This window comes from Balaenoptera musculus, chromosome 19 (assembly GCF_009873245.2).
Source record: "Balaenoptera musculus isolate JJ_BM4_2016_0621 chromosome 19, mBalMus1.pri.v3, whole genome shotgun sequence".
Lineage (NCBI taxonomy): Eukaryota > Metazoa > Chordata > Mammalia > Artiodactyla > Balaenopteridae > Balaenoptera > Balaenoptera musculus.
Genome location: NC_045803.1, coordinates 607,547 through 631,746, shown reverse-complemented (window position 1 = coordinate 631,746; position 24,200 = coordinate 607,547). Strand labels below are relative to the sequence as shown.

Here is a 24,200-nt window from a genome sequence, read left to right as displayed (position 1 = left end):
AGTCTAGGCCTTTTCTAACATGTTCTTCAAAACTCCTTCAGCTCTGCTTATTACCCAGTTCCAAAGCCACTTGAGTATGTGTAGGTATTTGTCATAGTAGCACCCCTCTTCCTGGTGCCAAAGTCTGTACTAGTTGGTGTTCTTCAGAGAAACAGAATCAGTAGGGTGTGTGTGTGTGTGTGTGTGTGTGTACACAGTGTGGAGGCACAATTCCTTCTATCCTTGTCTGCACCCTTGTCATCTTACAATATATTGCATATTTTATTTATTATTTGTTTTGTCTGATGTATATCTTTTTTGTTGCTAGTATTGGCTTAATAGAGGCAGGTCCTTTACCAGATATTTTTCTTCCTGATTCCTCTTACAGACACAAATAATGTTTGACACACATCAGATGCTTAACACATGCCTATTGAAGCAGTGAATAAAAGTATACCCATTTTGTTCATGTTCCTTTTTAAGATTCTGTAAGTTCTTCCTACTTCTCTCTTTTCTTCTTCTTCCAGGCTGCAGTAGTGCTCAGAAATCACAAATGAAAAATAATAATATTTTCTAGGTAAAACACTTGGGTTGGCGAGAAACACAGCCCATGAAGCCCATCCTTTGTCTTAGCTGTCTTCTGTCACTTTTTAGACTGTGTCTTGCCTATCAATTTTACCTGATCTTTTCCAGCCATTTCAGATATGTTATGGCCTGGGTTCCTGGCTTCTCCCCCTCCTCAATAAATTACTTAATCACTACTAATAGTTCTTAATAATTTGATCATTTTTAAATGTTTCTCTAAGATCATCTCAAGTCCCCATGCTCACACTGCCACTGCATTTACGTGTGAAATAAAAATTCCTTCCCAGCAAGTACATGACGTGATATTGTCCCAAACCTTTATCTACCGGGTAAAATGACCCCTGTGTACATGTGCAAAGATAGGAATTTGGAAATTTTTGGCTTACAGTGGTATTTATGCCATGACATTGAATGAGATCACTAATAAAATGTGTGCAGATTGTGAGGAGAGATGACTATTGATTAAACTCTCAGGAATTCCATTACTAAGTGGATGAGAGAAAATGAAGAATCAGCAAATTTAAGTTAAAAATGCAAAAGTTATGAATGATGTCAAGAGCTACTGAGAGGAAGTTTAACCAAAATCTTACGTATCACTGTTATGTTTAGGAGTTTGCTCATGACATTGGTTTTGTGAGGATAAAACTGCACATAGAATGAGTGAAGAATTACCTAAGAGTTGAGATAATAGAATAAGAGAGGGAAAACGCTCTAAAAAAGTGGAGTTGTAGAGACTTCCCTAGTGGTGCAGTGGTTTAGAATCCGCCTGCCAATGCAGGGGACACGGGTTCAATCCCTGGTCCAGGAAGATCCCAGGTGCTGCGGAATAACTAAGCCTATGTGCCACAACTACTGAGCCTGTGCTCTAGACCCTGCGAGCCACAACTACTGAGCCCACGTGCTGCAACTACTGAAGTCCGCACACTAGGGCCCGCGTGCCAAAACTACTGAGCCTGCCTGCCTAGAGCCCATGCTCCAAAACAAGAGAAGCCACAGCAATGAGAAGCCGGTGCACTGCAATGAAGAGCAGACCCCACTCGCCACAACTAGAGGGAAAGCCTGCGTGCGGCAACGAAGACCTAACGCAGCCAAAAAATAAATTTAAAAAAAACAGTGGAGTTGCAAAGGGTGTGAGAAATGGTAGAATCAGAAAATGTACTGGATACAAGAGTGAAGTGTAATTGTTTCAAGGTATCCAATATTTATCAAGTTATTTTTAAGAGATTCAAAGAGACTGAAGCGCATTGATGAGATTATCTTTCAAGAGATTTGATAAAACAGCTTGTCTTGGCCAAGAGCTTCTCCTTAGGGTGTCTCCGTAAAGGGTCTTTGAAGCCAGTGGCAGTTTTGGAAGAAAATATTTTCTAGATGATATTGGATATAAACTTGTCCTTTGTCTTCACAGAGTGGGCAGGAGGAGTCGTCTTAGCCATTAAGCTTTGCCCCAGTATTTCAAGGTGGGTGGAACTCAGAGTGACATCCCCCAAGTGCATTGGATTCTGCTTTTTCCTCTGCTGGATACTGTAGCACTTGATAAATACCTTTAGTTGCTGTGAGTAAACTGGACCAAGTAAGAGGAAAAACAGCTGCAGAAAAAATTCATAGATACTGTTTTTCAGTCATTTCAGAAAGGTGTATTGCCTCACTACATGAATTCATGTTGTTCTTCATTGACCTGATGTGTTATGGGCTCATGGTCCACCAGCGGCTCCATGGGTCTTTTCCCGCACAGACACAAGCAGAGAATCCAGTGCGTTCACAGCAGCAGCCTCTCCCCTAGACTTTCCCATGAGACCAAAGCACCATTCTTATGGTGCTGAGGAAAAAAGCCACGTTCACCATTCTCATTCTGGTGAATATGTTGTCTGCTTTTACCCTCTCTCTTTATTTTATCTTTTTGGATAACCCTGATTATGAACCCACACCATGGTCTAATGAACGCCTCTGAAAAGGTATTTTCAGGTTTCCCGACATTCATCCCTTAGTGCTCTTTGGCAGTGACACTCAGCTCTCTCAGTTTAGCTTTCCTGTTGGGCAAGGAAAACAAATATTCTGAGTGTAGCTCCTGGGCTATAAATTCTCTCTAGAACACCCTGCCGTTTATTTAATCAACTTTATATATTTGTATGCTCACGTTTTATGTCATTTCATCTTCCAGAAGATTTTGACTCAAAATTGATAACAGTGATAATAACTCTGCTTCATATTACAAGTAGAGTATAAAAACACGAAAGCTACTCATAATTATCCAAAAATAATTTTCTAAAATTATATAATGTTATTCACTACAGGTTCAGGGAATTTAATGATAATATAGAGAATGTTCAAGATTTAGGAGTGTAGGTTATAACAGCACTTTAATTTAAACGTTAAACTTTATGTTGACACTTAAAAGATTTTTTGAATTTACAAAGCATAGTGGGGAAAATAGATGTTTCATTTGGAGAGCAAAAGACCTGGGAATACTTTTGAGCTGTAAAGTCATATATGGAATTCAAAGACTGAAGGAAGATCGATGTGTTTGTGGTATAGTGTGCGATGGGAAGAGTGATGAGAAAAGAAGCAGAGGAAGCAGGTGAAGGCTTTTTTTGCCAGGTATCAGAGGATATCTCAGTGATGAGAATGATCCGAACTTTTTGTAGGGAAGATGATGAGTTTATGGGGGATTAGTCAGGTGGGATAATAATCAGTGTTGTATATGGTAACAAGTGTAAGTATTCAATTCAAATAAATTTACTTTATTAAACTCTACATTTTAGCATCATTTAATATTTGTTTTAATTGAAAACTTTGTGTTTGTTTGAAGTAGTTCTTAGAAGTGATGCATTTACAGTATTTAATAGGCATATTTTGGAAATTATGCTTTTATGAAAGTGAATTTTAGAAATTGTGATCTATTGGCAATTGAAGGATACTTTTAAAAGTTGAATGCTCTTTTCCTCTTTATTACCCAACTGTAGTAAGTTATTTGCCTTTTATTACCACTAACATTTATTAACATAATACCTGTCAAACGTTGAAACACTAACTCACAAAGGGACTGTATTTGGACATAGGGCATTTATAGAGGTAAATAAAGATAAGTGAGGTTATAAGAGTGTGGCTGTATTCCATTAAGACTGGTTTTCTTCTGTTGACAAAAACTCAATTAACAATCAAGAAGAAAAAAGTGAATTTTATTCAATTAAACTGAGGTTTATAACCCGGGAGACAGAGTCTCAGAATGTCTGAGATCTGTTCTGCCTGTTGGAAGTTGAAGGCACAACGATATACATTTATGAGACAAAGGATCATACAACAAAATGACATGCTGACATTTTATACAAAGTTCATAGGCCAAGTAAGCATGTACAAAGCAGTCAGTGAGTCACCATAACCCCCAATAGAGTTGGGAAAGAATGCTAATCTTTTAAGAAGTTACATTGCTAGCATCAGAAGAAAGGGGGAAAAAATTGATCTTTAGAGTCAAGAAAGCATTCCCATCTTTGAGGAAGACTAGTTAGTGTGTAATGCAGATGCACACTGCACATTAAGGAGGTAGAGAGGCCAAAGCAGAAAATTTTATGTTTAAATTTTCTTGTCCTGCCTTGAAATATAAATTTCATTGCATCACTCATAAGATGAGGGATAGACACCAGGAGTATGCACACGAGGAGAAAAGGCCATGTGAGGACAGAGCAAGAAGTTGGCTACCCAAAAGCCAAAACAGAGGCCTCAGGAAAAACTATACTTTTTGACACCTTCCTGTTAGACTTTTAGCATCCAGAACTGCAAGAAAATAAATTTCTGTTATTTAAGCCACCCAGTCTATACTCTTACTAAACCAGTTTCATTTGCCCGATGCACAGCAAGCCAAACGCTGAGACGCTGAGGTTTGCAGCAGAGAAACTGTTTATTCATAAGGCAGCCAAGCGAGGAGAAGCAAAGACAAATCTCAGATTCACCTCCCTAAAGGGGAGGGGCTAGGAATGTTTATGGGATAAAGCTGGGTGGGGGGGATGGGAATTGAAGATAAGAAAAGGTGATTGTTGTTCTGCACAGGTAAAAGTAAGCTACAGACATTTTCATGAGACACCTGTTCAGAAAATGGCAGCGTTAGCATGTTCTGAGTGTGGGCTGTTGGCCCTCTGACATCAAAAGGTCACTGAGCCGACATTTGCGCATGCCCAGATGGAGGGTCGGTGGTCTTAACCAGTTTTAACCAGCTCGAGCTCAAACTGGACACAGCTGACTCCCAAGTTCCTAAAACAACTTGGGCAAAGATCTTATTGTTTAGGCTATTTGCCACTTGGGAGTACCTGCAAGTTTTTGTAAAAGCAAAGTGAGCTTGATCAGTGAAAGCAGGTTACAGTTTATAACTTATGACTACCCTAGGTTTCAATAGTATTCAAATGTTATGGCAGCCCTAGCAGACTAACACAATTCTCATTTAATATTTTCTCATCACCAAATAAATGAGCTCAACACCCAAGAAATATAGTTAGGCCTACAACACCACTTCTGCTGTCACAGTAAAGTCTGCCATCAGACAACTGAAGGAATTGGAGGACCAGTAGAAGCACCACCATTTGAAACCTTGCTAGCCTTTAATAAATGGGTTGATTTGTGTAACAAAATATATATAGAGAGAGAGAGACAGGGGGAACACAATTGTAACAATTCTAAAAAGGCCACAAAATTAAAAATTAGCTTTTATACAATTTAGGGCATTTAGTTTGGCAGTTCCTATTTTTCTTCCACTTCTGATGATCCTGTTGATTTTTGCTTCTACTCCTCAAAATGACTGATAACATAGGCAGGGGAACCGTTTTCTGTGGGAACCAGAGGCAGAGCTCCTGCTTGTCCATCCTCTTCAGGGCAGCCGAACATCGCACTACTTGCTTTTCTGTCATGGACCTGTATGGAGTCTTTTTTTCTTCTTCCTGACCAAACAAACTGAAACTTAAAAAACTGAATAACACTTCCGGCCACATGCAGTTGAAGAGCAATTAACAATGTTTCTAGCTATGTGTGGACTCATTTTATGTACGAATGACTGGAATGATACGGCCATTTAGATGAGTCGATTTGGGAGCATCGCAAATAATAGTTTTATCCTCTAGGAGCTGCCTGGGCTTCATGGAGTCTGAAATAATATCTCTTCGCAGCCTTTAACAACGACCAAAGCCCCTCCCTCCTTTGAGGTAGGAACACCACCAGCAGCGCTCCTCAGGGGGCTGCAAATCCAATGCTCCTGTTGAACATTATGAACTAGCTTCGCCGCGGCCTCTGGAGCGCTGGGAACTACATTACCCAGAAGGCACGGGCGGAGAGGCCGCAGTTACGAGGCAACGGCCACTCAGGATGAGGGGTTCCCGCGCGTGATCGTCGGGGCGGGACTTCCGGCGACCCCGTTGTGGCGGTCATTTTTGCTCCCCTCCGGTTTGTTCGCGCTCCGGAGCGTTGTGTCAGGATCGAGGTGACGGGACCGAGAAGATCCGAGAGGAGGGCCTGTCCCCGCAACACAGGGGCAGGAATGAGGCTCGGCGACGCCGCCCGGGGTATCCCGCGCCAAGCCCGGAAGAGTGACCGTCGTGCCCACGTTTCGCCTCCTCTCCCGCAGCTCCCGGCCCCGCTCTATCCACCGAGTCCGATGGCGGCGGCGGCGCTGAGGGACCCGCCTGAGGTAAACGCTCGTCCTCCGGCCCCTCACCGCCCTCACTGCACCAGACACTAAAGTCCCGAGTGCGGGACGCCTGCTTACGTGCCCGCAGCCCAGGCCGCGGTGTCCAGGACGGTGAGGTGGCCGTGGGCGGCGCGTGGGCGAGGGTGACAGGCGGAGGGACCGGCAGGTGCAAAGGCTTGGAGGTCGGACTGAGCCAGGAGGATTCGGGAAACCTGGGGTCCATCTTATGGCTGCAGTAAAGAGAGTGTGAGGTGGAATCACGCCTGGACCGGCAGAGAGAGAGGTTGTTCCTTTATTCTGAGGGACCTGGGAGCCACGGAGGGCTGTGAACGGACGAGGAACAGTGTATGTGAGGGCTTTAAAAGTTTTCAAAAAGCTGCTCAGAGAAGAGAACGGATTGGAATGGGGGTGACAAAGAGAGGCACAGGGAGTTGAGTCCTCGTCCAAGGTCGCAGGATCTGATGAGAGGCAGCAGAGGTTAGTCAGTCAGCCTGAGGTCACTAGGTTCCAGGGCTGGGTGGGGATACAAGGGAGTCCTGCACACATGGAGCCCAGCCATGGTTGCCCAGGTTCTGAAGGTTGAAGAGGCACTTGTGGAACCTATGTAAGGCAGGAGAGGGTGTCCCAGTCCCTCACTGGTTCTGGGTGGCTAATACTGAAACAGAGGTCAGAGCAAGGCAGGCAGGGCTTTCCCTGGCTGTGGGCTCCCTCAGAGAACTGGGATTGTACCAGATCATGTTTGATTTTGTTAAGCACTCTGTGGATGCCATGTTCCAAGTACCTGGGTGAGTCCAGAGAGGTGCCTGTGATGTGGGGCAGGGAGGTGGTAGAGCTGTGGGAGTGCAACTGTGAGGTCTGAAGATGTGCAAGAGGTTTGGACAACTGAATGGCGTGCACATCAAGGCGAAGTGTGGGCTGAGGGCCCACAGGCCCTGGTGTTGGGGATTAAGGGTAAAGATGAGCCCATGTTTGGCTGTGTCTTGGAGGCACAATGTGGGAGACCTCAGGGGAATTACTTGGGGGGAGGGATGGGGCCCTGTAGGCCAGGCCCAGAGTTTAGATGGCATTTATCCCCCCGGCCACCGCCTTTTGTTGCTGAGGGCTGAACACAGTGAGGAGAGATCAGGCATCATTGGCACCAGGCCTGACGTGGGGAGCCCTGATGGATGATGACCGTGGAATACATGTGTGAGGAGATGAATTGTGGGTCCTCAGAGAGAGAATGTTTATGTTTCATCTATCTCATTCATGACAGGGTGGTGTGACCTTTGAGGACATTGCCCTGTACTTCTCCTGGGAGGAATGGAAGCTCCTTGATGAGGCTCAGAGACGCCTGTACCATGATGTGATGCTGGAGAACTTTGCACTTATATCTTCACTGGGTAAGAGCCTCACCCTCCCCAGTGACCTGGGCTAGGCTCTGTATCCTGCCTCACCCTTTTTTCTCCAAGGTGTGCTCTGTCCTTCTCACATATGGACCTTGGGCACTGCTTGTTTCCCTAGCTTTCTGGGCAGTTGCTGTGATAGTTAGGGCTGGGTTGTTTGCACTGCCCCCTTCTCTCCCCGTAGCCCCAATACAGTCTGTACTCAACCCTCATAGGGGTGGATTTGAGTAAGCAGTCTTGGAGTGAGGCTAAAGGATTGCATCTTAAACTTGCCCTTTCCCTGGTCAGGTGGTGTATCCAGGTCCATGGCACTTCTGTGTCCCAGGTTTTGTTCCTTTTTATCATCTGACATTTCCTTCTGCCTCCATATGCCAGGAATTGAAGGTATTGTCATGACCATTACTTACCTGGACCATGGGCGGTTTTCCAAGGCTGTCCTTAATGGTTCTACTTGTGTTGTTTAGATCTCTTTTCTTTTTTCTTTTCTCCAGCTTATTGAGGTATAATTGACAGATAATACTGTATATATTTAAAGTGTACAGGGAGTTCCCTGGTGGTCTAGTGGTTAGGATTCAGCGCTTTCACTGCCGTGGCCCGGGTTCAATCCGTGGTTGGAGAACTGAGATCCCACAAGCCGCACGGTGTGGCCAAAAAATGAAAAAAAAATTAAAAAGTACAAGGAAGTGTACAATGTCATGATTTTATATATACACACATACAGTATGAAATGATTACTACAGTCAAGTTGATTAACACATCCATTACCTCACATAATTGTATTTACATTTTTCGTGTGTGTGAAAACACTTAAGATCTACTCTGTTAGCCCATTTGAAGTATACAATACAGCATTACAATACATTACAATACAGTATAAGCTCCATGCTGTATTAGTTCCTCAGAGCTTATTCATTTTATAAAACTGACCAACATCTCCCCATTTCCCCAGACCTGAGCACCTGGCATTCTACTCTTTGTTTCTATGGGTTCAACTGTTTTTTTTTTCAAGATTCCATATATAAGTGATAGCATATAGTATTTGTCTTTCTCTGGCTTATTTCACTTTGCATTATGCCCTCCAGGTTCATCGTTGTTGTCACAAATGCATGATTTCTTTTTTTAATGGCTGAATAATACTCCATTGCATATAAATGGACTTTATTAATCCATTCATTCGTAGACAGATACAGGCATATTGCAGGTTAGGTTCCAGACCACCGCAATAAGGTGAGTAACACAATAAAGTAAGTCACAAAAAGTTTTGTTTTCCAGTGCCTATAAATGTTATGTTTACACTGTATAGTAGCCAGTAAGTGTGCAATAGCATTATGTCTTAAAAAACAACATATATACCCTAGTTAAAAAATACTTAATTGCTAAAAAAAATTTTAATCATCATCTGAGTTGTATCTTTTTGCTGTTGGAACAATTTATTAAAAAAAATTTTTTTTAATAAATAAATAAATTAATTAATTTATGGCTGCGTTGGGTCTTCGTTGCTGCGCGCAGGCTTTCTCTAGTTACAGCGAGTGTAGCTACTCTTTGTTGCAGTACAGGGGCTTCTATTCTCATTGCGGTGGCTTCTTTTGTTGTGGAGCACGGGCTCTAGGTGCATGGGCTTCAGTAGTTGTGGCACGCAAGGTCTAGAGTGCTGGCTCAGTAGTTCTGGCGCACGGGCTTAGTTGCTCCGCGGCATATGGGATCTTCCCAGACCAGAGCTCGAACCCGTGTCCGCTGCATTGGCAGGCAGAGTCTTAACCACTGCGCCACCAGGGAAGTCCCTTGCCTTAATTTGACTGATCAAGGTGCTGACTGATCAGGTTGCTGAAGGTTTTGGTGGCTTTGGCAGTTTCTTCAAATAAGACAACAATGATGGTTGCCACATCAATGGACTCTTCCTTTCAGGAATGATTTCTCTGTAGCACGCGATACTGTTTGATAACATTTAACACACAGTAGAACTTCTTTCGAAATTGGAGTCAATCTTCTCAAACCCTACTGCTGCTTTATGAACTAAGTTTATGTAATATTCTAAAGCCTTTGTCAGGCTTCCCTGGTGGCGCAGTGGTTGAGAATCTGCCTGCCAATGCAGGGGACACGAGTTCAAGCCCTGGTCTGGGAGGATCCCACATGCCGCGGAGCGACTAGGCCCGTGAGCCACAATTGCTGAGCCTGCGCGTCTGGAGCCTGTGCTCCGCAACAAGAGAGGCTGCGATGGTGAGAGGCCCATGCACCGCGATGAAGAGTGGCCCCCACTTGCCGCAGCTAGAGAAAGCCCTCGCACAGAAACGAAGACCCAACACAGCCATAAATAAATAAATAAATAAAATTTTTTTAAAAAAAGCCCAATTACATTTTTAAAAATTTAAAAAAATAAAATAAAATAAAGCCTTTGTCATCATTTCAACAATCTGCACAGCATCTTCACCAGGAGTACATTCCATCCAAGAAACCATTTTCTTTTCTCATCTGTAAGAAACAGCTCCTCATCTGTTAAAGTTTTCTCTTGAGATTGCAGCAATTCCGTCATCTTCCAGCTGCACTTCTAATTCTAGTTCTCTTGGTTTTTCCACTACATCTGCAGTTACTTCCTCCACTTAAGTCCTGAACCCCTCAAAGTCATCCAGAGAGTTGGAATCAGCTTTTTCCCAACTCCTGTTAATGTTGATATTTTTACCTCTTCCCATGATTCATAAATGTTCTTAATGGCATCTAGAATGGTGAGTCCTTTCCAGAAGGTTTTCAATTTAATTTGCCCTGATCCATCAGAGGAATTGCTATCTATGGCAGCTATAGCCTTATGAAATGTATTTCTTAAGACTTGACAGTGTAAACTACTTGATCCATGGGCTACAGAATAGATGTTTTAGTAGTAGGCATGTAAAGAACATTAATCTTGTACATCTCCATCAGAGCTCTTGGCTGACCAGCTGCATTGTCAGTGAGTAGTAATATTTTGAAAACATTTTTTTTTTCAGAGCAGTAGGTCTCAACAATAGTCTTAAAATATTCAGTAAACCATGTTATAAGGAGACGTGCTGTCATCCAGGCTTTGTTGTTCTATTTATAGAATATATGCAGAGTAGATTTAGCAGAATTGTTAAGGGCCTAAGATTTTCAGAATGATAAATGTGCGTTGGCTTCAACTTTCAGTCACCAGCTGCATTACCCCTAACAAGAGAATCAGCCTGTCCTTTGAAGCTTTGAAGCCAGCCTTGACTTCTCCTCTCTAACTGTGAAAGTCCTAGATGCCATTTTCTTCCAACATAAGACTGTTTCATCTACATTAAAAATGTGTTGTTTAGTGTAGCCATGTCCATTAATTATCTTAGCTAGATCATCTGGATAACTTTGGTATAGCTTCTACATCAGCACTTGCTGCTTCACTGTGTACTTTTTTTTTCACCTTGTACTTTTATGTTATCGAGACAGCTTCTTTCCTTAAATCTCATGAACCAACCTATGCTAGCTTCATACTTTTTTTTTGCAGCTTCTGACCTCTCTCAGCCATCACAGAGTTGGAGAGAGTTGGGGCCTGACTCTGGATTAGGCTTTGGCTTAAGGTAATGTTGTGGCTGGCTTGATCTTGGATACAGATAACTAAAATTTTCTCCATATCAGCAATAAGACTATTTTGCTTTCTTTTTTTTTTTTTTTTTTTTAAATAAATTTATTTATTTATTTATTTATTTTTGGCTGTGTTGGGTCTTCGTTTCTGTGCGAGGGCTTTCTCTAGTTGCTGCGAGCGGGGGCCACTCTTCATCGCGGTGCGCAGGCCTCTCACTGTCGCGGCCTCTCTTGTTGCGGAGCACAGGCTCCAGACGCGCAAGCTCAGTAGTTCTGGCACACGGGCTTAGCTGCTCCACGGTATGTGGGATCTTCCCAGACCAGGGCTCGAACCCGTGTCCCCTGCATTGGCAGGCAGACTCTCAACCACTGCACCACCAGGGAAGCCCTTTGCTTTCTTATTATTTGTGTGTTCACTAGAGTAACACTTTTAATTTACTTCAAGAACTTTTCCTTTGCATTTATTGACACAACTTGGTTAATACTGTTTGGTCCAAGAGGCCTGGCTTTCAGCCTCTCTGGACTTTTAACTTGCCTTCCTCCCTAAGCTTAATCATTTCTAGCTTTTGATTTAAAGTGAAAGACATGTGATCCTTCCTTTTACTTGAGCTCTTAGAGGCCATTGTAGGGTTATTAATTCGCCTAATTTCAGTATTGTTGCATCTCAAGAAATACAGAGGCGTGAGGAGAAGGAGAGAGACGGATTTGCCAGTCGGTAGAGCAGCCGAACACATACAGTGTTTATTGATTAAGTTTGCTGTCTTATGGGTCCAGTTTGTGGCACCCCAAAACAAAGATCACTGATCACAGATCACCATAACAAGTATAACAATAATGAAAAAGTTTGAAATATTGCAAAAGTTACCAAAACCTGACGCACAGAAACAAAGTGAGCAAATGCTGTAAGAAAAATGGCGCCAGTAGACTTGCTTGACACAGGGTTACTGCATACCTTTAATGTGTAAAAAAAAAATGCGTTATCTGTGAAGCACAATAAAACAAGGTATGCCTGTACTTAGGTTGTTTCTATACCTGGGCTATTGTGGATCATGCTGCAGTGAACATGGGGATGCAAACACCTGTTTGAGATACAGATTTTGTTTCCTCTGGAAATAGACACAGAATTGGGATTATTGGACCATGCAGTAGTTCTATTTTTAATTTTTAGGAAATTCCATACAGTTTTCCCTAATGGCTGTACTGATTTACATTCCTACCAACAATGTAGAAGGCTTTCCCTTTCTTCACATCCTAACGAACATGTATCTCTTGTCTCTTTGATAGTAGTGTTCCAGACAGGTGTGAGGTGATATCTCCTTGTGGTTTGGATTTGCATTTCCCCGATGTTAGTGATGTTGAGCACCTTTTCATATACCTGTTGATCATTTGTATGTTTTGGATAAATATCTGTTCAGGTCCTTTTGCCCATTTTTAATTGGATTCTTTAGTTTTTTATTGTTGAATTATATGAGTTCTGATATTTTCTGGATATTAACCCCTTATCAGATAAATCCTTTGCAAGTATTTTCTCCTTTTCCTTAGGTTGTGTTTTCATTTTGTTTCCCTTGCTATAAAGAACCTTTTCCATTTGATATAGTCCCACTTGTTTATTTTTGCTTTCATTGCTTGTGCTATTGGTGTCATCTAAAAAAATCATTGCCAACACCAATGTCAAGGAGCTTTTTCTCTGTATTTTCTTCTAAAAGTTTTAGAATTTCAGGGTTTATGTTTAAAAATTTTAATCCAATTCAAGTTAATTTTTGTGAGTGGTGTGAAATAAGGCTCTAGTTTCATTTTTTTTGCATGTAGATAACCAGTTTTCCCATCACCATTTTTGGAAGAAGCTGTCCTTTCTCCATTGTGTGTTCTTGTTGTGCCTATCAAAGATGAGTTGACCATATATGTGTGAGTTTATTTCTGGGCTCTTTGTTCTGTTAAGTTGGTCTATGTGTCTGTTTTTATGCCAGTACCATAATGTATTAATTACCATAGCATTGTAATATTTTGAAATCAGGAAATGTGATGCCTCTAGCTTTGTCCTTTTTCAAGATTGTTTTGGCCATTTGGGATTTTTCATGGTTCCATACAAATTTTAGGATTGTGTTTTCTATTTCTGTGGAAAATATCATTGGAATTTTGATATGGATTGTTTTCAATCTATAAATTGCTCTTGGTAAAATTAACAATATTAATTTTTCCAATCCAAGAATACTGGATATCTTTCCATTTATTTGTGTCTTCTTCAGTTTCTTTCATTGTTGTCTTATGATTTTCAGAATGTAAATCTTTCATCCCCTAGGTTAAATTTGTTCCTGAGTATTTTATTCTTTTGATGCTATTTAAAATAAGATTGTTTTCTTAATTTTCTGTTCAGACAGTTTTTTATTAGTGTATATAAATGCAACTGAAATTTGTATATTGGTCCTTTTTATCCTGCAACTTTACTGAATTTATTTGTTAGGGTTGAATTTTGGGGTTTTCTACATATAAGAGTGCATTACCTGCAAACAAACACTTTTCCTTCTTCCAGTCCAATTTGAATGCCTTTTCTTTCTTTTTCTTCTCTACTTACTCTGGGTGGGACTTCCTGTACTATGTTGAATAAAAATGGATAGGGTAGGCATCCTTGTCTTGTTCCTGATGTAGAGGAAAACCTTTTAGCTTTTGAATGTTCAATATGATGTTAGGTGTGTGCTTGTCAGATGTGTTGAAGTACATTCCTTCTATACCTAGCTTTTTTTAAAAAAAATAATTAATTAATTCGGCTGTGTCTGGTCTTAGATGTGGTGCGCAGGATCTTTTAGTTGTGGTGCACAGGCTTCTCTCTAGTTGTGGCGTGCGGGCTCAGTAGCTGTGACCTGCAGGCCCTCTAGTTAGAGCGCATGGGCTCACTAGTTGCGGCACACAGGCTCTCTAGTTATGGCACACGGGCTGCAGAGCGCGTGGGCTCAGTAGTTGCGGTGCATGGGCTCTCTAGTTGTGGCGGGCGGGCTGCAGAGTGTGTGGGCTCAGCAGTTGCAGTGCGTGGGCTGAGTAGTTGCAGTGCATGGGCTCAGTAGTTGCGGTGTGTGGGCTTAGTTCCCCAACCCAGGACCGAACCTGTGTCTCCTGTATTGGAAGGCGGATTCTTAACCACTGGACTACCAGGGAAGTCCCTCTTCTATACCTAACTTGTTGAGAGTTTTTATCATGAATGGATATTGAATTTTAAAATGGTTTTTCAGCATCTATTCATATGATTATGATTTTTATCCTTTGTTCTGATAATGCAGTGTATCACATTTATTGATTTGCACATGATGTTGAACCATCTTTGCATCCCAGGGATAAATTCTACTTGATTGTGATGTATGATCCTGTAAATGTGCTGTTGGATTTGGTTTGCAGGTATTTGGTTGAGGATTTTTGCATCTATATTCATCAGGGATTTTTTTTTAATTAATTTATTTTATTTATTTATTTTTGGCTTTGTTGGATCTTCGTTGCTGTGCGTGGGCTTTCTCTAGTTGTGGCGAGCGGGGGTTCCTCTTCATTGTAGTGCATGTGCTTCTCATTGTGGTGGCTTCCCTTGTTGCAGAGCACGGACTCTAGGCACGCAGGCCTCAGTAGTTGCAGCACGCAGGTTCAGTAGTTGTGGCTCGCAGGCTCTAGAGCGCAAGGGCTTAGTTGCTCCGCAGCATGTGGGATATACCCGGACCAGGTCTCGAACCTGTGTCCTGTGCATTGGCAGGCAGATTCTTAATCACTGTGCCACCAGGGACATCCTCATCAGGGATATTGACCTGTAATTTTCTTCTGCTGTATTCTTCTTAAATGGCTTTGATATCAGAGTAATGCTGGTCTCATAAAATGAGCTTGGGAGTGTTCCTGCTTCAATTTTTTGGAAATCTTTGAGAAGGATTGATATTAATGTTTTAAATATTTAGTAGAATTCCCAGTGATTTTGTCTAGTCCTGGGCTTTTCTTTGTTGGGAGATTTTTTTATTAGTGATTCAATCTGCTTACCAGTTATAGGTTAATTCAGATTTTCTATTTCTTCACGATTTTATTTTGGTAGGTTTTATGTTTATAGGAGTTTTATTCATTTCTTCTGAGTTATCCAATTTGTTGGCAAATAATTGTTCATTCTAGTTTCTTCTGATTGATTGTATTCCTGCAGTATCAGTTGTTATGTCTCCTCTTTCATTTCTGATTTTGAGTCGTCTCTCTTTGTTTTATAATCTAGCTAAAGGCTTGTCAATTTATCTTTTCAAAAAAACCAACTCTTGAGACTTCCCTGGTGATCAGTGGTTAGGACTCTGCACTTCCACCCCAGGGGGGTCCAGGTTTGATGCCTGGTCAGGGAACTAAGATCCCAGAAGCCATGCAGAGTGGCCAAAATACAAAGTAAAACGTTTAAAAAAAAAAAAAGGCTCTTAGTTTTATTGGTATTTTCTGTCATTTTTCTAGTCTCTATTTCTTTAATTTCTGCTCTGATCTTTATTATTTGTTTTATTTCTGCTAACTTTAACCTTGGTTTGTTCTTTTTCTCATACCTTGAGATATAGAGTTAGGTTGTTTATTAGAGATCATTCTTTTTTCTTAATGTAGTCATTTATTGCTATAAACTATCCTCTTACAATTGCTTTTACTGCATCCCATAAGTTTTGGTGTGTTATGTTTCCATTTACATTTGTTTGAATATTTTTTTTTAAATTATTTCTTATTTAACCCATAGATCGTTCAGGAGTGTGTCATTTAAATTCTACATATTCGTGAATTTCCCAGCTTTCCTCCTGTTAATGATTTCTAGTTTCGTACCATTGTGGTTGGAAAAGATATTTAATATGTTTTCCATCTTCTTAAATTTGTTAATACTTGTTTTGTGACCTAATATGTGAACTATCCTAGAGAATGTTCTCTGTGTACTTGAGAAGAATGTGTATTCTGCTATAGTTGGATGGCATCTTTTGTACATGTCTGTTAGGTCCATTTGGTCTTAGGTGCAGTTCAAGACCAACGTTTTCTTATTCAGAGTGGGGCATTGAACCCCTAATATTACTGCACTGCTTTCTTTTTCTGCCTTCGGATTTGTTTGTATTTGCTTAATATATTCAGGCGTTCCAATATTGGGTGCAAATATACTTGTAATTGTTATATCCTCTTGATGAATTGACTGCTTTATCATTATATAATGACCTCCTTTGTCTATTTACTTAAAGTTTGTCTTTTCTGACATAGTATAATTACCCCTACTCTTTTTTTGTTTCATTTGCGCGTTTGTGGTTGGGTTGCCCCTTCCAATAAACTGAATGTGTACCTCATCAGTGTTTCTTTGCATTCAGGTTTCTGGAGTGGAGAAGAGAATGTTGAGGCATCCTTTGAACAGAGTGTTTCTGTGGTAATGTCACAGGTCAGGACTTCCAAGGAACCTTCATCTTCCCAGAAGACTCACCCCTGTGAGATGTGTGGTCCGGTCTTGAGAGACATTTTCCATTTGACTGAGCAGGAGGGAACACAACACAGCCAGAAATTATTCAAGTGTAGGGCATGTGCAAAAGGATTTTATTTCAGTGCAGACACTCAGCAGCACCAGGAGCAACACATGCAAGAAAAACCATTCATAATCGGTGTGGACAGGGCCTCATTTGTGAAGAGCAGCAATTTCCATGTGTCAGGGGAGCCTTTTACCTGCAAGAAAGTTGCAGAGGACTTCCTAGCCACCTCAGGACATCTGAATCAACAGACCATTCACACTGGGGAAAAGCCAAACACAGTCACCCACTGCATGGAAACTTTACAAAGCAGAAAAAGTCATTGCACCAGGGGAGAATGCAAGAAAGCCTTCAGCCCCAAACACACACTTGTTCAGGCCCAGAGTGTCTACACTGAAAGACAGTGTTTTATGTGCAGTGAATGTGGGAAAATATTCAAGTATAAATCCTCATTTGTTGTGCACAAGAGAGTTCACACTGGTGACAGGCTTTATGACTGTGGCGACTGTGGAAAATCTTTTAAGGGAAGCTCAGCCTTCATTCAACATCGAAGAATTCATACTGGGGCAAGGCAGTACAAGTGCAGCAAATGTGGGAAATTCTTTAGCCAAGAATTTGTCCTCATTTATCCTCAGAGGAGTCACACTGGAGAAAATTGCCACATTTGCCATCAATGTGCACAATCTTTTAGCCATAGCTCCATCTTTTTTCAACAACAGACAGTTCACACTGGAGAAATGAGTTATGGGTGCACTGAATGTAGGAAGTCCTTTAGACGAAAATCTGACCTCATTGAACACTGGAGGGTTCACACAGGAGAAAGGCCTTATGAGTGCAGTGAATGTAGGAAATCCTTTACTTCTAGCTCCGCCCTCCGTTATCATCAGAGAGTTCACACTGGAGAAAAGCCTTATAAATGTGGGGAATGTGGGAAGTCTTTTACCTCTAGCTCTGGCCTACGTTATCATCAGAGAATTCACACAGGAGAAAGGCCATATGAGTGTACTGATTGTGGAAAGTCTTTTACCCAAATAAATCACCTCATTATACACCGAAGGGTTCACACAGGAGAAAGGCCTTATGAGTGCAGTGAATGTGGTAAATCCTTTAGCCACAAATCTTACCTGTCTCAACACCAGAGAGTTCACACTGGAGAAAGGCCTTATGAATGTAGTGAATGTGGGAAATCTTTTACCTCTGGTTCCGCCCTCTGTTATCATCAGAGAGTTCACACAGGAGAAAAACCTTATGAGTGCAGTGAATGTGGGAAATCCTTTACCAATGGACCGATACTCATTCGACACCGTAGAGTTCACACAGGAGAAAGGCCTTATGAGTGCAGTGAATGTGGGAAATCCTTTACCCAAAGAAATCATCTCAACATACACCAGAGAGTTCACACAGGAGAAAGACCTTATGAGTGCAGTGAATGTGGAAAATCTTTTACCTCTGGTTCCGCCCTTCGTTATCATCAGAAAATTCACATTGGAGAAAGGCCTTATGAGTGCAGCGAATGTGAGAAGTCTTTTACCTCTAGCTCTGCCCTCCGTTGTCATCAGAGAGTTCACACAGGAGAAAGGCCTTTTGACTGCAGTGAATGTGGTAAATCTTTTAGGGACAGTTCCCAATTGAATCAACACCAGAGAGTTCACACTGGAGAAAAGCCTTATGAATGTAGTGATTGTGGGAGATCCTTTAGCCAGAATTCATACCTCTCTAAACACCGGAGAGTTCACACTGGAGAAAGGCCTTATGAGTGCAGTGAATGTGAGAAATCTTTTACTTCTGTCTCTGCCCTTGGCTATCATCAGAGAGTTCACACTGGAGAAAGGCCTTATAAGTGCAGTGACTGTGGGAAATCTTTTACCAATAGCTCCATACTGATTCGCCATCGGAGAGTTCACACAGGAGAAAGGCCTCATGCATGTAGTGACTGTGGGAAGTCCTTTACCCAAAGAATTCACCTGATTATTCACCGGAGAGTTCACACAGGAGAAAGGCCTTATGAGTGCAATGAATGTGGGAAATCTTTTACCTCTCGTTCCACCCTTCATTATCATCAGAGAGTTCACACAGGAGAAAAGCCTTATGACTGCAGCGAATGTGGGAAGTCTTTTAGCCGAAAATCTAACCTCTCTCAGCACCAGCGAGTTCACTCTGGAGAAAGGCCTTAAATGTGTAAGAAATGTATAATTTCCTTGTTCAGTGTAATGACATTGGACAAAACTGTGAGGCACTAGTTGCCCCATGCATCCAAACATCAGGAGTAGAGAGATTCCTCATAATTTTCAGTTATGTGGGAAGCATGTGTGACTGTGTTGCACTTTCTAACCTACCCAGGGCTCTTGATTTATGTCACTGCCACTTTCTGTAGCCAGATCCATTTCACCCCTATAACCTGGCACATCCCCACAGTGTGCATCAGTCACTACTGCAGTGTGCTCAGGGAAGCCAACTCTGTTCTCTCATTTGTGGGAGGAAATTAGGAATAGCCTGAACCTTTAGGATGTCCTCATTCCCTTTCTGACCAGCTTGGGCATGGGTCTGACCTACTGTTGGCCCAGAGAACATCATATGAGTTCATCTGGCAGCTTGCAGAGAAGGATTACCATTTTTAGGGACACTTTGGTCTCAAGATACCTGTGATGAATTTTTCTAGCTTCCGAGTCACCAGCTAAAGAACTGCCAGCCATTGCTGGCAGATCTGCCAGAACATTGCTTTGGTTTGAACAGTAGCAAAGACCTTACTGTTAAGTTCTCTTTAATCTTGGACATTCTATTTACCAAGTAGGGTAGGTTATAAACAGATTTGGGCTCTACAAGCATGAAGGGGTGAGCAACTTTTATGGGGGTATCAAACTTTCTATGCCTCAGAGGAGACATTACAGAGGCAGAAATTAACTTACTAGTTTTTGCCAAATTTGCATTTCTGCCCGTGGCCTCCTAGGAAAGACTGCAGGACTTTCTTGTCCTCATTTGAGGCCTGGATGCTATGAGTTTTAGGAGACTCAGAGGGCACCCTGAGGAAGGGTCAAGTGTGACAACCTCAACTGCTTCTGGGAGCAGCATGAATTTTTTCCCTTGTTCACAGGGGACGTCAGCAATGCTGAGGGAACTCTCTTCCCCAGGTCCTACAAAGAGCCAGGCAGATTTAAAAAAAAGAGAAAAGGAGAATCTGTAGTCCACAGATGTGTCTCTTGTGACCCAGGCCACATTCCTGTTGACTCTGGTGGAAAGTCATTGCTCACTCTATTTGCTGTCTTTGAGGTAAGACCAACCCCGAGAGGGCATGACAAAGTGGAATGAATGTAGGATTGCCAAACCTATTTTCCCTAAACAGTTGGACATAGAGGTTTTTTTTTTTATCTTGAAACATTTCAAAAGCTATTTGTTATCAGATAGCTCTGATGTATGTATGGAACTGAAACCATCATTGTAGTCATGGTAATGACTGTATCTGTTACTGTATATTTATCTCATGACCTTTTGTAATCTCTCTCTCCTTGCCCCTCACACCCCTTCAAGTAACCATTGATTTACTTTCCATTATAATATATAACTTTCCATTTTCTAGAATTCATGTGATGGGAATCGAAGTATTTACTCTTTTTCCTGCTTTTATTTATGTTGCATAAATACTTGGAGAGTCATCAATGATATATAAGCAACTCATACTTTTTTTTCTAAGAAACATTCTTATCTTTGAATATACCACTATTTATCCATTCGTTTGCTTATGGACATTTGGGGTTTTTCTAATTTTTGACTATTGGATAAAAAAGCTGGTACAAACATTTGTGTATAAGTTTTTATGTGGATATATGTTTATCTTCAGTAACTCAGAGTGCAAAGTTTAAGTCATAGGGTAGGTGAATGTTTAACTTAAACAAACTAGCAAATTGTGATCTGAACTAATTATACCTTTTTCATTTTTTTTTTTTTTTTTCCTGGCCGTGCTGCACAGCTTGCGGGATCTTAGTTTCCCAACCAGGCCTCATCATTGAAAGTGCAGAGTCCTAACCACTGGACTGCCAGGGAATTCCCATTTTTTTCATTCTTACCAGCAGTGTATGAGAGCTCCATTTCTTCCACATCCTGGTGAATACTTCGTTTGTTCAATCGTTCTTTTTTTTTTTTTTTAACAAAAGTTGTCACTTTTATATTGTACATATGTGTCTTTCTACATAAATGGGATAAAAGATAACATTCCAGGATATTAGTGTTTTTATTGGGAATGTGTATTTCTTTTTTTTTATTACTTGTATTTTTTATAGTCAATCATTCTTAATTTTAACACTTTTTGTAAGTTTGTCCAGCTATCTAACTGTTGTTTTATTTGCATTTCCCTAAAGATGCATGATGAGCATTTCTTCAGATGCATATTTGCTACCTCTGTATCTTTAGTGAAATGTTCATATCTTCTGCCTATTCTATGAATTTTGGCTATTTTCTTTCTTTCACAAGAGAAGAGTGAAACAGCCAAGTTGTATTGGAATTTCACTCATTTTGTGACTTTTTAATTTATGGAATAATTGTTTTTAATACTGGAATAATATGTTCTAATTTTTTCAATTTTTTATGCTATGTGCAATGTAATGGATACATATACCATATACTTTTAATTTTAATCTGTGTTATTAATGTACTCTCCATCACTTTCTAAAGTCCAGACATTTAATCATACCACAAACCCTTGCTTAGTAGTGTTCGCCCATTTGCCTGGTCTATCATCATGGGGGTTGGTGGGTTGGAGCCGAACTCTTGGGGAGGGAGACAAGATGGCATCAGGATGAACAGGGTGTTTTTTGAGTCCCAAAGCCTAGCAGGACTGGAAATAGGGTAGTAATCAGACTCCCCAAGCCCTGAGTCAGGCAGCCTGGGTTTGAATCCTGATCCCAAAATATTGTGACTCACAGGCAAATAACCCCCCACTCTGGGCCTCAGTTTCCCCCTTTGTAAAACAGGTACAAGGTGTGGCTCTACCCGTGAGCTGTGGGAGGTGAAGAGCTGAAATGCCTATTTGCTGTGCCATGGCTATACCCGCAACCTCACTGGACCTAGGCAGCACTAACCTCTGCCTGCCGTGACATTCCCTGGCCAGGCACCCCTCATTTTCCCCAAAGTCCCCGGGTGCATTTGGGAAAGAAATGGGGCTTCTCAGAAGCCACTGACCCACCCACCCAACCCACCCGCAAGGAGGTAGAGGCTGCAGAGCACTGACATCTCAGTCTGGTTTCCCCACCTGGGAATCTCTGGGCAACTTGCTAGAGCTCCCTGAGCCTCAGTTTGCTGACTGGCATGGAGGTGATGAGGCGCTTACCTTGGTCCCTGTGAGGATTAATAAAAGTAACAAAACACTGAGTACCTAACGGTGCCAGGATTCCAGGGTTTGCTTTATGAACATATTCTCTTTAATTCTCACAACAACCCAAGAAAGTGGGAACTATTATTGTACTGCCGGGGAAATCCAGGGTCAGAATGATGTTGTGGGTTCCCCGAGGTCACACAATGGACAAGTGTCTGATTCAAGATGCTGGATTCATACCCCTAAGTCTAGCTCCAGAGCTGGGGATGTTTAATCCCTTTACCTCAGCACGTGAAGCACTAATCCCTGGGCAGGCACGCACAGAGTTCCAAGGAGTCTCAGCTGCTGTTACCTTTGTTGGAATTATTAACATGACCATTTCCCCACTTACCACCTGCCCTCACAGTTCTCACAGGAATGCCCTTGTCTGTCATCACCAGTGGCTTCCCCCATGGGAGGTTTTTCTCAGCTGCAATTGCATTATGTCCAAAGACCGCACCTTCCTCCCCTTTGAGCACAGCACAGAGCTTGACCCTCGAGAATCAGTGATTCAGGGCTGGGTCTCTCCACCTTCATCAGCGACTGATTGACAGCCTCTGATGCCATCTAACATCCCAATATGAGGTTTGACTTTTTCAGGTGTTTGTAACCTTCATCCTGGAGGAGTAGAGACAGCGCAGCCCAGAGGACCCGGTACCAAGAGGTAATAATGGAGACCTTTGGGCTCCTGGTCTCAGTGGGTAACAGCTCACCTCTGCTCCATTCATGGACCTGCTGCCTATTTGGTTCTGTCCTCTCTGTCCAGGACTGGCTGGTTGAGAAGACCACTGGCACGCACCGTCCTTCTTCCCTGCACTCCTCACCATGTTCTGGACCGACATCCTCTATTCCAACCTTTCTGTCTGCATCAAGGGTCTTTTGGTAAAAAACACAAGTCCTCACCTGAGTGCCCAGCACACTCTAACCACATCTGAGGTCCCCGCTCCAGATTCCACAGAAGGGGAACTGACTAGCCAAGCCTGGTTGGGTCATGTGTCCCCTCGGTCCAGTTAGCAGGGTCATGGGTGATAGGCTGCTTCAGAGAAGAGCGTGAGTCAGGCAGTACTTCTTGAGAACCATTTGCCATCAGTTCATCCAGGGTATCTTCTTAAACCATACAATCCCAGTTAAAACAGGCTCTGGTGACTTCCCTGGTAGTCCAGTAGTTAAGACTTCACACTTCCAATGAAGGGGGTACTGGTTCGATCCCTGGTCGGTGAAGTAAGATCCCACATGCCGCGCAGCACGGCCAAAAAACAAAAGGTGGGGGTAGCTCCTCTCCTGAATGCTACACCATTGTCCCTTGTTTTTTTTTTTTTTTTTTTAATTAAAAAATTTTTATTGAAGTATAGTGGATTTACCGTATTATACTAGGTTCAGGCATATAGCTTAGTGATTCAGTACTTTTACAGATTATACTCTGTTAAAAGTAATTACAAGCTAATGATATATAATTCCCTGTGCTATACAACATATCCTTCTTGCTTATCTATTTTATACATAGTACTTTGTATCTCTTAATCCCATACCCCCAACTTGTTCCTACCCCCCTTCCCATTCCCCTCTGGTAACCACTAGTTGGTTTTCTCTATCTGTGAGTCTGCTTCTGTTTTGCTGTATGTTCATTTGTATTATTTTTTAGATTCCACGTATAAGTGATATCATATGGTGTTTGTCTTTCTCTGATTTATTTCACTGAGCATATCTTTGAGGTCCATCCACATTACTGCAAATGGCAGAATTTCATTCTTTTCTATGGCTGAGTAATATTCCATTGTATATATATGTACCACATCTTCTTTAGCCATCCCTCTGTTTTTGATTTTGTTTTTTATTTTTTTTCACACACACACACTGTATTTTATTTTTACAAGAGATAAATAGACTGACACCAAGCATTGTACATGGATGACCACAACAAAAGCAACAATGATTGCAATTACCAAACATGAAACACACTCATACTATGTCATAATATTGACATTCAGTCCAGTAATCCTCCACTGTAACAGCTCCTTTACTTTGCAGTGAAAATTGATTTGTATATTCTTTGCCTCTGAGTCCTTGTGGGATTTTTTTTTTTTAATTCAGACAGAAAGTCACAAAAATTATACTCATCCTCATCAGTTCACTCAGTCCCATGTAATTAATTTTTTTTTCATCTTGACTTTTGTTAGCACTTTTATGAGTTCATCAGTTTT

At 41.7% G+C, this 24,200-nt stretch overlaps 1 protein-coding gene across 4 annotated transcripts; it reads left to right on the top strand.

Annotated features, from left to right (window-relative positions):
- The first annotated feature begins 5,967 nt into the window (after positions 1-5,967).
- On the top strand, positions 5,968-23,161 carry LOC118885850 (zinc finger protein 345-like). 4 transcript variants are annotated; one of them, XR_005017561.1, is made up of 5 exons: positions 5,968-6,229; positions 7,485-7,611; positions 16,506-19,922; positions 22,600-22,663; positions 22,766-23,161. XR_005017561.1 is itself a non-coding variant. In XM_036834996.1 (4 exons), the coding sequence occupies exons 1-3, from the start codon at positions 6,080-6,082 to the stop codon at positions 18,827-18,829; spliced, it is 2,601 nt and encodes an 866-aa protein (XP_036690891.1). In that variant the 5' UTR covers positions 5,968-6,079; the 3' UTR covers positions 18,830-18,833; positions 19,747-20,636. The 4 variants fall into 4 exon arrangements, 3 of the variants coding, with proteins under 3 accessions (XP_036690891.1, XP_036690890.1, XP_036690892.1); XM_036834996.1 differs by lacking the exons at positions 22,600-22,663; positions 22,766-23,161 and having other exon boundaries at positions 16,506-18,833; positions 19,747-20,636; XM_036834995.1 differs by lacking the exons at positions 22,600-22,663; positions 22,766-23,161 and having other exon boundaries at positions 16,506-20,636.
- Positions 23,162-24,200: the final 1,039 nt, after the last annotated feature.